General features: G+C 35.2%; 1 protein-coding gene across 1 annotated transcript in view; it reads right to left on the bottom strand.

The window, feature by feature from the left end:
- Positions 1-3,890: 3,890 nt before the first annotated feature.
- Positions 3,891-14,904, bottom strand: part of Usp12 (ubiquitin specific peptidase 12) — a 45,793-nt gene continuing 34,779 nt past the window's right edge. Inside the window, exons 6-8 of the mRNA XM_023715104.1 lie at positions 8,919-9,116; positions 8,008-8,086; positions 3,891-7,014 (exon numbers count right to left, since the gene is read on the bottom strand). Coding sequence (XP_023570872.1) covers positions 6,913-7,014; positions 8,008-8,086; positions 8,919-9,116 — 379 coding nt within the window. The 3' untranslated portion in view covers positions 3,891-6,912. The remainder of the gene's footprint in view (positions 7,015-8,007; positions 8,087-8,918; positions 9,117-14,904) is intronic.

Raw genomic sequence — 14,904 nt, forward strand, 5'->3', positions numbered from 1 at the left:
TTCAGTAATCTTGTTGACAAATGACCCAAAGTGCACTTCTGGCCAACCACAGATTGAAACCCTGAGCAAATCATAAGCAAAAATAAATGTTTTCTCCTGTGAGTTGAATGATTTCAGGCATTTTGTCATAGCAATGAAAAACTAACACAAACACAGACAGACTTTACTCAATCTGTATCAAAATCCCACTTGCAATTTTTACTTAAGAAAACCTAAAATTCATATGAAAGATCAAATAGCTAAAATAATCTTGGAAAGAAAAAGTTGTAGACTCAACACTTCCTTATTTCAACTTACCACACAGCTACACTAATGAAAAGCATACTGGCAGAATGGGGTAAAATAGCGAGTCCACATGTAAAGCCAACAATACCTTGCTAATAGATGGTTGGCAAGTGTGACAAGACCAATGGGACAGTCTTCTCAACAAATGGTGCTGGGAAAACTGGATATTCACGTGCAAAAACTCAAGCTTTTTATGTTACACCATATAGAAAGACTAAAGCAAAATAAATCTAAATATAAAAACTAAAACTATTAACTAAGAAAACCATAGGATAAACTCCTTGTGATACTGAATTTATGGATATAAACCAAAAAAGTAAAGAACAAAAGAAAAACATAGCTGTACCAAGTTTAAAACTAGGGAGCCAGAGAGATGGCTCAGTAGAATAAGAGCTTCCCTGGCAAGTGCAAGGGTCTGAGTTCAATCCTCTGTCCCACCAAAAAAAAAAAAAAAAAAAAAAAAAAGCTTAAAATGTCTACGCATAAAAGGCTATATTCCTTAAAAGGATAAAAAGACAATCTACAGAATGGGATGAAATATTCACAAACTACATTGTTTAATAAAGGATTGCTACCTAAAACTTATTTTAAAAACCTACAACTCAACAAAAATTACCCAACTGAATGAAAATACGGACAAGAGACTTAAAGAGTGGTTTCTTCAAAGATAACCAAATGCAAAATATAGGAAGTAAAGCCATTCTGTTATGTTGAGCTGTGGGGGACTCAGGTCAACAACTTCTGACATTGCCAGTTAAACGGAAGACCCAATGCTATTATGGGCTACTGGACTCTTTTAGAATATTTTGCTGAGTTTACACACCTATAATATTCAAATAACGGAACTTAACAAAAAAAAGGGTATATAGATGAATATCCATTTTGTATCAGTGTATTCAAAGTGGTTAGGATAGATATATAGTTACATTCTCTGAATAGAATGATTTGGTGTTTGTAAATAGGATCTCAAGTCCGCATCTTGTACAGCAATTAACCACTAAGAAGAATGTATGCAGTGTGTTAATTATTGAAACTGTCCTAGCGATTTGATTTGAAAAAAAAAAAAAAAAAAAAATTCTGAGGATAACCCACTAATATTATAGACTGCTAGACAGTGTTAGATTGTTTAGTTGAATTCAAACACCTATAGTATTTAGATGCCAATAGAATATTCACCTCTGACAGGACAAAAAAAAAAAGATACAAAGGAAAGATCATTTTGTATTTATATATACAAAGTAGTTAGGATAAATTTACAGCTACCTTCACTTAATTCAATGAGAAGAAAGAGGTGTACTAACAGTGTTTGGACAGAATATCCTGTCTGCTGCTTGCACTATGGATAACCACTAAGAAGATAACAATGTACAGTGTATTGATTATCAAAACTGTCCCATTAATCAGCTGTGAAACTGTCTTATTCATATTTATTTCTCAATATAAATAAATATTTTAAAAAAGATAACCAAATGCTCACTATGAACATGAAAAGATGTTCAACATCACTAGTCACGAGGGTAATGTGAGTCAAGTAATGAGGTATAAATATTCCATATATATTAGGATGACAATGACTCAAGTAAAACACAAAGTAACAAGGAAGTGGAGAAAGTGGAAGACTGATACACTACAAGTAGGAGTATAAAATGCAGCTAACACTACGGAGCACAGCACCGTTGTCAAAAAGGTAGCTGCAGAATTCTGTATGATCTAGCAATTTCTAGATATATAACCAGAACTAAAGTCAGGGCTACCTGCAAATCAATAGTCACAGCAGTATAAGTCACAACTGTCAAAAGGGAGACACCACCCAAACCTCCCAGATTGAATGAACTGAAAAAAAACATGGCATATATGGACAGCAGTATTTCAAGTTTGAAAAGCAAATTCTGGCATATGACACAACATGAATGTGTACTGAAAACATTATATCCAATGAAACAAGCCAGACACAGGACAAAGGCTGAATAATTCTACCCCTGTAAGCTATCCAAAGCAATCAAATTTGCATACAAAGGAGAATTCAGGTTTTACCAGAGGTTTGGGGAGGAATAAGGAGATTGAGGAATTAGTACTTAACAGGCACAGAGTTCTTATTTGTTCTAGGAATGTGACAGCTACACAACATGGTGAATGTACTATCATTAAACTGAACATTTAAAGCTGGTTAAAATTTTGACTTTATTATTTTAACACAATAAAAAATTCTTTTGATATTGACAAGTAAGATTTAAAGCACAGGCACCTACATTATACTCCATCTGATGCTTTCCATATCCTGAGAGTCTGGGTAAACTACTGAAGAGCTGCAGATTCTTTTGTAAAATGAGGGTATCACTACTCCATAATTGTGGTCACTGAGGCTGATATCAAATGAAGTAAGATGCCCAGTATTGAACCAATCACACAGCAGGCTATCATTCAAAATGATGGGTTCTCACTGTAGCAGCTCTGCAGAGTGAGCAGAGGTGATATGTTATAGAAGAAAACATAAGAATACAAAAGAGGTAGAAAAAACCAAAATGCTAAACAGGTACTAGTAATGAGGGGACTTGAAAAAGATGGGGGAAGCATTCTTGGCTTTTCAACAGAAACTCTTGATATAAAGGATTTCATTTACTGAAAGTTCACTATGAAGAGTGCAATACAAATGCTTAAAAAACTGAGTCTATCGTGCTTGTTGCCATGTTTATTCTGAGAATATTCAGAGACCTAAACAGACAAGAGTATTTCTAGAACAGGGTTCTCAACAACAATGAAGTCTTTGAACTTCCTATTAATGCAAAGGTTAGTGTCAGCAACAGAAGGTATACTAGAAGAACAAGGATGTACTAGAAATGCTGGGAACATTAACAACAATTCAACTTACTTAGAAGTGGAACTGGCTCTAACTACTCAAGGACAGGTCAAATAAGCACATGTTGAACAGAATCTACAGAAGCAATTATCACACTGTTAAAGAGAAAACAGTATAATCATGACCTTCAGGCAAACAGTTTATGATTCTAAAAGTAAAAATTTAATCTTGGCATTTTTCAAAATACATGCTACCATACAGAGACAAACAGAAGTGTCTTTGTTTGGATCTGTGTTGAAGATTTTTGTCCCCATCTGCTTGGGCTACAAGGAAATGATGGAAATTTAGGAGGTGGGACCTAATGGAAGACCTGAGCTAGGGGAATGTGCTATGTCCTTGAATGGGACAATGATACCTTGGGCTCTACTCTTTTTCTTTTTTTTTTTCTTTTTCTGCATCCTGGCTCTATCACACACTCCCACAATGGTCTGCCTTGCTACAGACCCAAAAGCAACAGAGCCAACCAACCAAGAACTGAAACCTATGAAAGCACAAGACAAGATCTTTCTTCTTTTTAAACTGATTATGCCAGATGTCTTGTCAGAGCAATGGAGAACAGAGCAACATAGCAAGCTGTGTGTTAATTCAATGCAGGCACACTACAAAGTATTGCTTCATACAACTGCAAGGCTCTTCTAGGGAAAGCATTAATCTGTGCAAAAGTAGTAACATGATTTCCAAAATGTATACTTCTAATTTGCAAATACATTTTTGGTAATAAGGGGAAAAAACGAAGCAAACAAAAACCCACAAGCACAAATAAACCAACTTTAATAGATATTATTTTATATTTATATAGCGCCTTCTTCAAGAACCTTAAATGCTTTACAGACATCATTTCTAATTAATCCCCACAACAACCCTGTGAGGTAGGTATTACTCCCATTTTACAAGACAGGGAGACTGAAGCACAGAGAGGTTAAGTGACTTGCCCAAGGTCACACAGTTAAGTTCACTGAAGAGCCAGGACCTGAGCATCTTAGCCTCCCAGCTCCTAGCCAAACACCTCAAGAGAATCTTTAATGAAAAGTATCTTTAAAATAAAGTATCAAGAGTAGTATGTTATGAAAATGAGATCTTCCTACTGCCATCAAAGAAAGAAAACAACCTATTTTGATGGTTAGAAGCCACAAGACCCATATAGTACAACATCTCTTTCTCTCCTCTTTCCTAAGCATCCTGACTCCTGTAATTGGTAAAATTTCCCAGACAGAAGCCATATGACTTAGAAATGGGACTTAATTTAGAATATTTACTTTTAGTTAATTTATAGAAATCTTTATTCCAATATACAAAATATGGGACAGCTATCCCAACAAACATGTACATAGTTATACAGCAATCAGCTCCATTTACAATTTTAACTTGCCCCTCACTTAACCACAGCCAACCAACACACCCTCACAAAGCTTTCTAGACAGGTCACTTTTCTTACTTATTATACCTGTATTTTTATTTCCCCAACCCTAACCCTATATATTTTAAAAGTATATTGAGCTTCTGAAAGCTTCAAAACATTTTACTTACATCCAGCTGCACTAAGAATAAAAATAAACTGAGAACCATCACTCACAGCCCTCCCGCAACACATCATACTATGCAATACGGTGTAGATGTGAACAACGTGTAACGCCTTGGGAGCTCAACATAAATGTTCGAGTTTGCTGTAACACGAAATTTAACTTGCTTTGCCTGTACAGTTTTTTAAATGCAAATATGTACAAAACACAACACAGTATTTTGATGTTGTACCTTTATGCAAATGACTTCATCTATCTTAATACTTGCTGTGGCCTACCTGATGTTAAAACAAACTCTGCTTCACTGCATCTTTTTCTTTATAGAAACCCACAAAATACAACTTTAAATTCTACAACTCAGCTTAAGCTCTCTTCATGTAAGCACTTCCACTCCTCTGACTTTCCCCACGTTCTTGGTTGTGATTCTCTGTATAATGTTGGCAGATCAGGCAGGCTATGAGTAATTTGTATAAAACAATTCCAGCCAGGCTAAGAGAAGATGTATCTTAAAAATGAATTTGTCAAAATATTTTTGGTATTTAGTATAAACACCAAATAATGTCATTTTCTTTCAGTACATCTGTCTAAGCATCCCAATTAGCTAAATAACCCTGTTTAAGATCTGCTTATAGGACAAATAGGTGAAGTCATTTCCTGAGCTAAGAGATACGATAATAAATGTTAATAGCAGCACAAGAAACATTTTTTTTGTCAACAGTTTTAGTAAAATAACTTTAGAAAAATTAAAAATATTCCTGTTAAGAAACATCCAATGCCTGATTGTTATTATTCTGAAAGTAATTTTCAATTATTTTCTGCAAGTTACATTCGGTCACTGTCAACTTACTGATGCATGGAAAAATATAAACTGCAATGGTTTACATACATATTACATTACATATATTACTTTTAAAGCCCCCAGCAAAAAGAAAAATATAAATTTTAATATCTGAACATTCTTCCAATCAATCTGTAAAGTCTTGGGAGGGAAAGGAGATTTTTTTTTCTTGATTACTGGCCTATCTAATCAAAATGTAACCTTGAAAAGGTTTTTTTGGCTATAATCTAGGCTGCTAGGATTATGATGAGTATATTATTTTTTTCCAAAGTTAAAGAAAAAAAAAGACATTTGAAAATAGCATTGATGACATGAATATGCCAAGCAAGACTCAATTTGAAACACACAAAATATTTAAGAATTCTAAAGACCAGTATATCACTGCCAAACCAAAATTTCTTTAATCATTCCAACAACTATAGGGAAATTTTTATTTTTATTTTACTAAAATTAAAGCTGAATAAAATAATCGACTTATTAACTATGACAAAAGAAAAAATATTCAGCCAGAGATATCAGTTCCTCCTGAAAAAAAGGTATTTACCTTCTCTCGTTGCAATTTTTCTTAAGGTCTCTTAGTGATTGCAGATAGAATTTTAAATTTCCCTTAAAAATACAAACAAACGGAGTATTGAAGCTGACAAAACTAATAAAAATATGCTAAAATTTACTGACAGAATCATGGGCACTTCATACAATACTTAAGACTCTACCAGTTTTAAGTAAAATAAATAAGGAAAAAAATTATAATTACAAAACCAGTCTTTCCCCTCGGGGAAACAAAAAGCCACTTTTGACCAATTGTTCCCTACATATACATATACTGTATATTATTATAAGCTTCTTCAGAGAAGCAAAACTTATTTTGTCTTCCTGATACTGGATTCTAGTATATTAGGTTTTTACATCAGGAAGGCAACTGCAAGTGTTGGGCCCAAAGTACTTCTGGTTTATGCTTGAAAAGACACTGAATATGCTTCTACACATAGTGACCCCTGGACATCTGTGCAGTGTGTTGAGAATCACCTTCTTACATTATCAATACAATCCAGCACACATTCCAATTCTTCCTACTGCACCCCCAAGGAATTCAAATTATTATTGGTGCAACTCATAAAGAGAAAATGCGTGTCAGTAACTGGAAGGCTGTTTTACAAGAGGAGCTGGTATCTCTGATTTCATTTCATTGCTGTATGGAACTGCACAGACAGCATGATACCTGAGCAAATAAATCAACTACCATGATAGGAAGGGCTTGTTAATCCATAGTCTTTGCTTTTTTTGTGTGCAAAGTACGCTACTGCCCCCTGAGCTTCCTGCATTTCTCTTTTCTTGAAAAATCAGTGCTTGATCCTTTCCAAAATAACCAGAGAAGAAATGAGGCAGAAAATATCTCTTCATCACAGTCCTCCTCAGTCCCGAGACTGATAGAAAAGGATGTAACCAGACTCAGAGTTCTTTGAAATATCTGATGTCAACCCGTAGAATTCTTCAATAGCTTGTGCATCTATTTTCTAGGAGGCAAAATGGAAACATTAGTATACAGGAACTCTAGAGCAACCAGAATAGCTGAAAAGACCAACAGTATCAAGCATTGGTGAGAATGAACTCTTCTACACAGCTGGTAGGTGTGTAAGATGGTACAGCCACTTTGAAAAACTGTCAAACAATACTTCTTATGCTGAATATATATCTACCTTTGGTCCAGCAATTCTATCTCTAGGTGCAGGTTAAACACATGAAACACACCAATTGACACTAAGAAAGTGTCAATTTCCAATGGTCCAATTTAATGTAAAATCAAAGAATATTGAATGCAAACATCTAATAATAAACTTGCATGAGGATGATCAAAAGGCTTTTTGTTCATAATAGTAAATAATAAAGAGCCAAATTTCTTGCGTGGTATATTTATAATAGAAAAATTACAAATCAACAAAAACCAACTACTACAAGAGGGAAACTCACAATGAAGTGATGAGTGAAAAAAGTCAGACCCCCCCCCCTCAAAAGAGTCAGACCCCAGAAGAGGCCTACTGAATAAATCCATTCATACTGCAATACAGGCAAAATTAACCATGATTATTAATTTTCCAAATATAGTAGTTAGTTCCAGGGGATAGAGGAAATACCTGGGATAGCTACGTGTACTGACCAAGGAGGAGGAATAAAGCAACCTGCTAGGGTACTGAAAATATCCTGCATCTTGATCTGGCTAGTGGTTGACCAGTATGTATATTCATACAAATAAAAATTCATCAAGTTCTTTAAAATTTTTGTGCTTTACATATAGCTCTTTAAAAGTAATGAAATTTTTTTTTTTTGAAACTAGCTCTATTAGTGAAAGGTTTCTCTTGTTTCTTCTAGCTATTAAAGGTTGGTTAGCCACCCATGCATGGACCTTGGACATTATGAAGTAAAAAGGTAAAATTAAACTGGACATTTCACACAAAGAGCAAAATATATTCACAACTTTAAACAAATTAAGAAATTAAGAATCTACTTACTTCTACAATGTCGTCATCAAACAACAACCAAAAATCATGACTCTTAACTATTGCAATGTAATGTCCTCGATTGGGACCACTAAATCAAAAGAAGAAAAAAGCATAGTTAATTTTTTACTGTGCCCATTTGTATTATTCTCTCATGCTCTAAATTTCATGTTCTATAGAAACTAAGATTAAAACATTCCTTATCTATTCTCCTCACCCCAAAAGACAAAGCTACACTGATTTGAAATAGAATCCATTCAGAATCATATAATTTTTATAAGTTCCCAAAACTTGGGGAAAAGGGCAAGTTCCCTGTTTTTAAATTATTAAGGCAATTATATGTAGTCAATGAAGGTTGTATTTTGCAACTACAAGTTTTCATTATGTATGTTCTTATAGCCTGGAAATTTTATTTTATGCATCTATACAGACAAGACAGGCAAACCACTGCTAAAGAGAATAAAAATGAGACTGCATGCTAAATTAGGTAAGAAGAAATGATAAATACACTCACTAGTATAATTGGAAAAATGATCTTTGAAGAGTATTTCTGAACCCCTTTTAAATGTTTTTCATAACCACTAACAAGAAGAACATATCCAGCTAGTCTCAGAAATGATTTATTTTGTAAAATTTATTTAGGTAGCATCATTTTACTAACCACCACCAAAAACAAGCAAAGAAAAAAAAGAGACTTCAGCAACACAAAGATATAGTGCTCTTAGAATATTTAAATAAAGGAAATAAAAATTGAGGCAATAATTTATGAAAGCTTTAAGAAAAAAGGATAAAATGTACATCTGAAAAATCCATTTTGAAATAAAATTTATCTTGAGAAGGCAAAGATCTGCATTCACATCACTCATGAGCATCCTGAACGCACTCTGCTCTATTCACTCCCACGTTCCCAGAGCTCCAAGTACCTTCCACAGTGAACCACAACAGCAACGAGGTCGTACATTCGGTCGGGATTGGTTGCATCACCTGAAGTGTTAAACAGACGGAGTTCTAAAGGAAAAACTACCCGGTAAGAAAGTTTTGCATATCGATGAAGCTGATCCATATATTTAAATCTCTTCAGGTGTAGAGCTAGAATCATGGGCAGTTTTTTAACTTTCATCCTATCAAAAATAAAGATGAAAATAAAATTTCATAAAAAACATACACCATGTCCTTATGAGAATGATCAAATTTTATGACATTTAATTAACAGATTGATTCATGGTTAGTTTCAGTAGCTTTGACTGCCCAGTTTTGCATACTTCTATTATATTTCTACTGGCAAAGCAACACTGAGAACATCTTAAGATAACCCCACCCTATTAACCATCTATCAAGCCACATTATGCAGTACCCAATAAGGCTCCAAAGCAATTGGAAAGGTACCAGTCCTTTTGTTAAATCTGTGGTTGCTGAACACATCCTTAAAATGCAAATGATGCTCAGCAATGGTGGAGGAAAAACTGATTGCTTAGCTGTCAATTTCTTTAGACTGTATCCTATTTGTTCTTTTAATCTATATAACACAAGACTAGATTGACAATGGGAAAAGAAAACAAGACATATCAGAGCACTTTACAGGTTCACTTTATATATGTGAAGATTTTGTGTTTCAACATTTAGGTGATTACAGGTCTTTCACTTCTAGGATCTGAACTCTTGATAGTGAGAGCTATTTCTTCCACTTTTATTTTCCACTCTCTAGCAACAAGTTTGGCATATAATGAATATTTTGGAACTGTTGCTCCACTGACCTGAGTTCAGTGGAGCAAAACATCCCCAATGATTAAATAAATGAAATCTATAAGCCATTACATTTTATAGTATTATATTAAATCTGCACTCTACAAAGTATAAATGTGGTAGGCAACTTACTATTCTTAAAATATTTACTACTGAATTAGCCTGTCCTTTAAAAAACAGTGGTCAAATTAAAAGTAAACTTCTAACCATTCCTTGAAACAACCTAGCAATATGAATTAAGATCCTTTATGAGCTTTATAAATTCATCATTTATTAACTCTTTTCTTTAATATAAATTAAATATACCATCTTGAATAACCAGTTGAAAAGAAAACACATTTAAATTTGTAATAAATTCTATAACATACCTATTCAACAAGAGGAAATGCTGAAATAAATGAACAAACATCACAGAATATTACATAACTTCAGTTAAGGCTGCTGAAAGCTGGTAAGTGGCATAGGAAAATACTTAAGTAACCAAATATACTGGCATAAAAATTTACATACAACTTTCAATCAGATCTGTGATTAAACTTTTGCAAAGCTGCTAAAACAAAATCTTTAACAAAGAACAAACTATCCTTTGAAAATTCTAAAGGGGTGTAAACGCCGAAGAATTATCTCAGGATAAAATGAGTGTTGGTATATGGACATCAGTTAGTTAAAAAGAAAAGGAATGTGTGAACATGCGCTCATGGTCAGGAGAATGGTACTTCTAGAGGCTGAACAAAGGCAGAGGAGGATACTTTCAAAAGGAAGGAAAAAAGTCTAAATGGTAAGACATGTTTAATCAGAAAACACCTGAAGACTATCAATGCTATTTGGGAGAGTAACCCCAGAGGATAATTATCATCCACTACACAGAAGACAAGCCTCTGGGGATGAACAGGGTATTGTCATAAATATCTGTGGGGCCAAAGAGACCACCTTACAAAATCTCCCTCATATTAAAAATGGTTCTGTAAGAAAAAAGAGTTCCTTACTCTTGCATATGGAGTATACATTATTTTTCAGGAGAAAAAATAAGAAGAAACTAAAGCACCAAAGAATTTATAGGATCCTAGTTTTTCTTCTACTCAAATATGGAGAGAGGTCACATTAGGATGCTCTTGATTGTCTTTGATTTTTTGTTTATCTGTCATCTGTTTTGAGACAGAGTCTCACTGTATAGTTCAGGCTGGCCTAGAACTCATTATGTCGCACAGGCTGGACACAAACTCAAGAGTGATTCTACTTCCTCTGCCTCATTGTTTTTTAAACAGCTGTCTTAGAATGTAAGCTTCTTGAGGGCTGGGGGTATAGTTTAGTGGCAGAGTGCATACAAAGAAGGGAGAAGAAAAGAAGGAAGAAAAGAGGAAAGAGAAGTTTAATTTCTAAAAGTTTGATTCAAATCTTCTACAAGCTGGCTTAACAATTCACTTTCTATTTAAATTTGCCATTTTTTTAAAGGGTGCTTATCTACCACATAACTAAGGTTTGGATGACTATAAAGTTACACATTTTCTTGCACTTACATCTTTATAAGTTGATTTATTTTTCATTCTAACAGCTGTTTATCTTTCTTAATAATATCTAATTATATTGTAGAACTATAAAAGGAAGTATAAAAATGGAAAAAGACACTACATAAGCATTTATCCTAAATGTTGTTACACTAATATTAGACAAAATAGACTTTAAGACAAAGAATATTAACAGATAAAAAAAGATACTTCAACAATAGTTGAATACTTCAACTAGCTGAAAAGACATACAATCTCAAAAGCTATATACTCCTAATATCAAAGTTTCATAATTTCATAAAATTAAAGAAACATAATCAGAATTGGAGTTTTCAACAGGCTCTTCTCACTAACAAGTCAGTAAAGGTAGAGAAGCTATGAATCATCTAATTGCAGATCAAAGTGATATTGATGGAACACAAACTCAGACTAAAGAATAAAAGTTCATTTTTTAGGACACTCACAAACTTACTGGACAATAAAACAAGTCTCATTAAATTTCAAGACTGAAATCATAAAGTACACCCTCAAAGACAAAAAAACCTAGAAAATCCCAAATAAGAAAACTGAGCAATCATACTGCTAAATAACCCTTGAGATAAACAGAAAATCACAAGAGAAGTTAAAATATTTTGAAATGGATGATAATGAAAATACAACCTCCTCAAAAGCTGGAAGAGAGACAAAATCATGAGACTAAGTTATAATGGCACTCCCTGGGGCACAGGAGTGGGAAGGGAAGGAAGCTGGGTAAGGGTTCAACCCCGGGCAAAATCCCTGAGAGGCACAATTGTGGCCTAGTTCCACAGAGGAAGCCTGGAGTAGGGATCCTGGCAAAGTAGCTGTGCTTCTACACCCTCTTGAGCACCTGTCAGCAATGACCAGAGACTCTAGGCTGAAATAAATGCTCAGACATGTACTTCTTCAGTAGCCCAAGAAGAGCACTCCCAAGAACAAGTGTGACAAGCAAAGACACTACAAAAGGCACAGAGGACAGACTTTGTCTGCATCACCTCTGCCTAATGAGATGGAGGAGGGGAATATGCAGGCTCAGGATTCCAGGGATATGTGATCTCTGAATTTTAGAAAGTCTTAACCACACAGAAAAGCTGAACAATTACACAGACATGAGGGCTGGCCAAATAGCTCAGCGGATTAAAGCACCTGCAAGCAGGCACAGGAGCCTGGGTTTGATCCCCAGGCCTGCTGTGCTAGACCTGCCCCCAGGGCATGCTGAGATGGCAATTGAGACTGGGTGTGGTGGCACATGCCTGTAATCCCAGCTCTTGGGAGGCTGTAAACAGGCAGATCACCAAGAGTCCCATCTAGTAGTGAGACCCTGAACACCCTGTAGACCCTTCCCTAAAATAGAGAGAAAAAAAAAAATTATACAGACATGGACTAAATCCCATGCTCTTTTAAAACTAATATATAGGGATAAACTATGGAATATTTACAATAAGGGAAGAGAATGAGGTTTAATGACTTGTGAAAAAGACATAAAGGTCACACAATGAGATATAACAACCAGAGTATACTTAGACCACAGAATCTGATCTCCAGCACATGTTAAAAATAAGGGACAGGTCACAGGTGTGGGTTAGGCCCATGGAGGACCCTGCCATGTGAATGAACATGGCAGTAAGCAGTAACTGGAGATCCAGGCAAGCAGTCATGCATCAACTTACAGAGGTGAAAGGGCCCTACCAACCAGAAATACAAAGTAAACTTAGGAGGTTTCTAATGGGGGAAGGTGTGTAAGGACGGTCAGGGATGCTGACTATATGGCAAATCCAGGTAGTCAGATAGGAATCTAGTTAGGACAAAAGGTAAATCCATGATCCCAGGAACAGGCAGATCTCAGTAATTAAAATGGAGGTAGATACTCAGAAATAGTCAGATTGCCTTGATAACAATCTGATCTTTTTCAGTGCCTGAATAAGGACAGAACTGTTTCCCTCTATGGATATTTTGTTGCTCTTTATGGAATAAAGGGAGAGTAAAGGGATAGAGAGAAAAGACATGAAGGCAAGAAGCTCAGCTCCCAGCCCACTGTCACTAATCATCAGAGCCCACAGACAGAAATGACAGAACAAAGTTCTTCCAAACCTCAGCGTCAAACCCACCTCAGCACCCAGAGCACAGAAAAACCTGACACAAAATCATCAGTCCTTCATCCTAATGCCACAGGCTTTTCATTCTACCTTGACTTAGGCAGTGGACCTTCTCATGCAACAAAGTGTAAGAAATGGGATGTATTCACATTTCCCTAGGGAACCCTTCCTGAACTGTGCTAGGTACAGTTCAAGAAGCATGCTGTACAAAAGTAATTACTAAATAAATTCTGCAAAAGGCTACATTTAAAAACCTCAATTGTTCTAGTCTGTGATTCTTTTTTTTTTTTTTTTTCCCGGTACTGGGAATTGAACTCATGACCCTGCACTTGCTAGGCAAGCACTTATTCTACTGAGCTATCTCGCCAACTGTGAGTCTTCTTAAGACTCACAAAATGAAGTATATATACATGAGAAAACTTAATTATATAGCAAATTCTTTTGATCACAGAATACTGATTTTGTGGCATTGTTAACATTTCCAGAAATCAGTGTTCCCAGAAGGAATCTTTTTAACACAATTTTTAGAAATATTTACACAAGCCAAGAGTGGTGGTGCACACCTGTAATCCCAGCACATGGGAGGCTGAAGCAGGAGGATCACTGCAAGTATGCGGCCATCCCTGGCTATGCAGTGAGTTCAAGGCCAGCCCGAACCTGTCTCAATATACACACATGGACACATATATATCATGGACCTATCAGGGGCAGTATTAAAAAATGCTTATTTCTATCATGGTTAAAAAAAAAAAGGTGCATAAAATTTATAATTTTAGCTGTAAGCATACAATAATCATAGTATTAAGTATACAAACACTACAACAAAATGTTTAGACCTTGATAACTTAATCTTAAAAAACAACCTCTGTATCTATTAGTTCTGCCAGCAACCAACTATTTTCTAAGAGTCTATTTTAGCACATTGTAAGTGGTGATGAACACTAAATTGAAGGCAGATGCTCAGAAATGGAGAGAGAACCTTGACAACACTATACTGAGTCCCCTAGGCACTGTATAGGTCTTCTTCAGTGCCTGAATAAGGACAGGGCTATCTCCCTTTATGGAGGTTTGGTTGTTCTTTATGGAATAAAGAGAAAGTGAAAGGACAGAAACAGTAAAGAGTTGAAGACAAGAAGCCAGCCTGGGCTACAAAGTGAGCTCAAAGTCAGCCTATACTACATAGTCAAACCCCAGTCTCAGAAAGGTAAAACAAAAAGCAAACAAAAGATTCCATCTATGAACACAGGGTATCTTTTTATTTATTTGTATCTTCCTTTTTCTTCCAGCAATGTCTTCTATTTTTTCAGTATATGTCTTCCATCTTACTGGTTAAATTTAGTGCTAAATATTTTTTATTACTTCTGATGTTTTATAAAAAGGACTGATTTCCTTAAATTACTTTCAAGGACTACCCTGTTAGTATATAGGAAAATGAAACTGACATTTGAGTGTTAATTTTGTGTCTTGCAGTTTATTAGTTTTCACAGGTCACTGTATGTAAACCCACAGGGTCTTAAAACTATTATAAGATCATGCCCTTCCATGAC

This window comes from Octodon degus, unplaced genomic scaffold (assembly GCF_000260255.1).
Source record: "Octodon degus isolate 3935 unplaced genomic scaffold, OctDeg1.0 scaffold00038, whole genome shotgun sequence".
Taxonomy (NCBI): Eukaryota; Metazoa; Chordata; class Mammalia; order Rodentia; family Octodontidae; genus Octodon; species Octodon degus.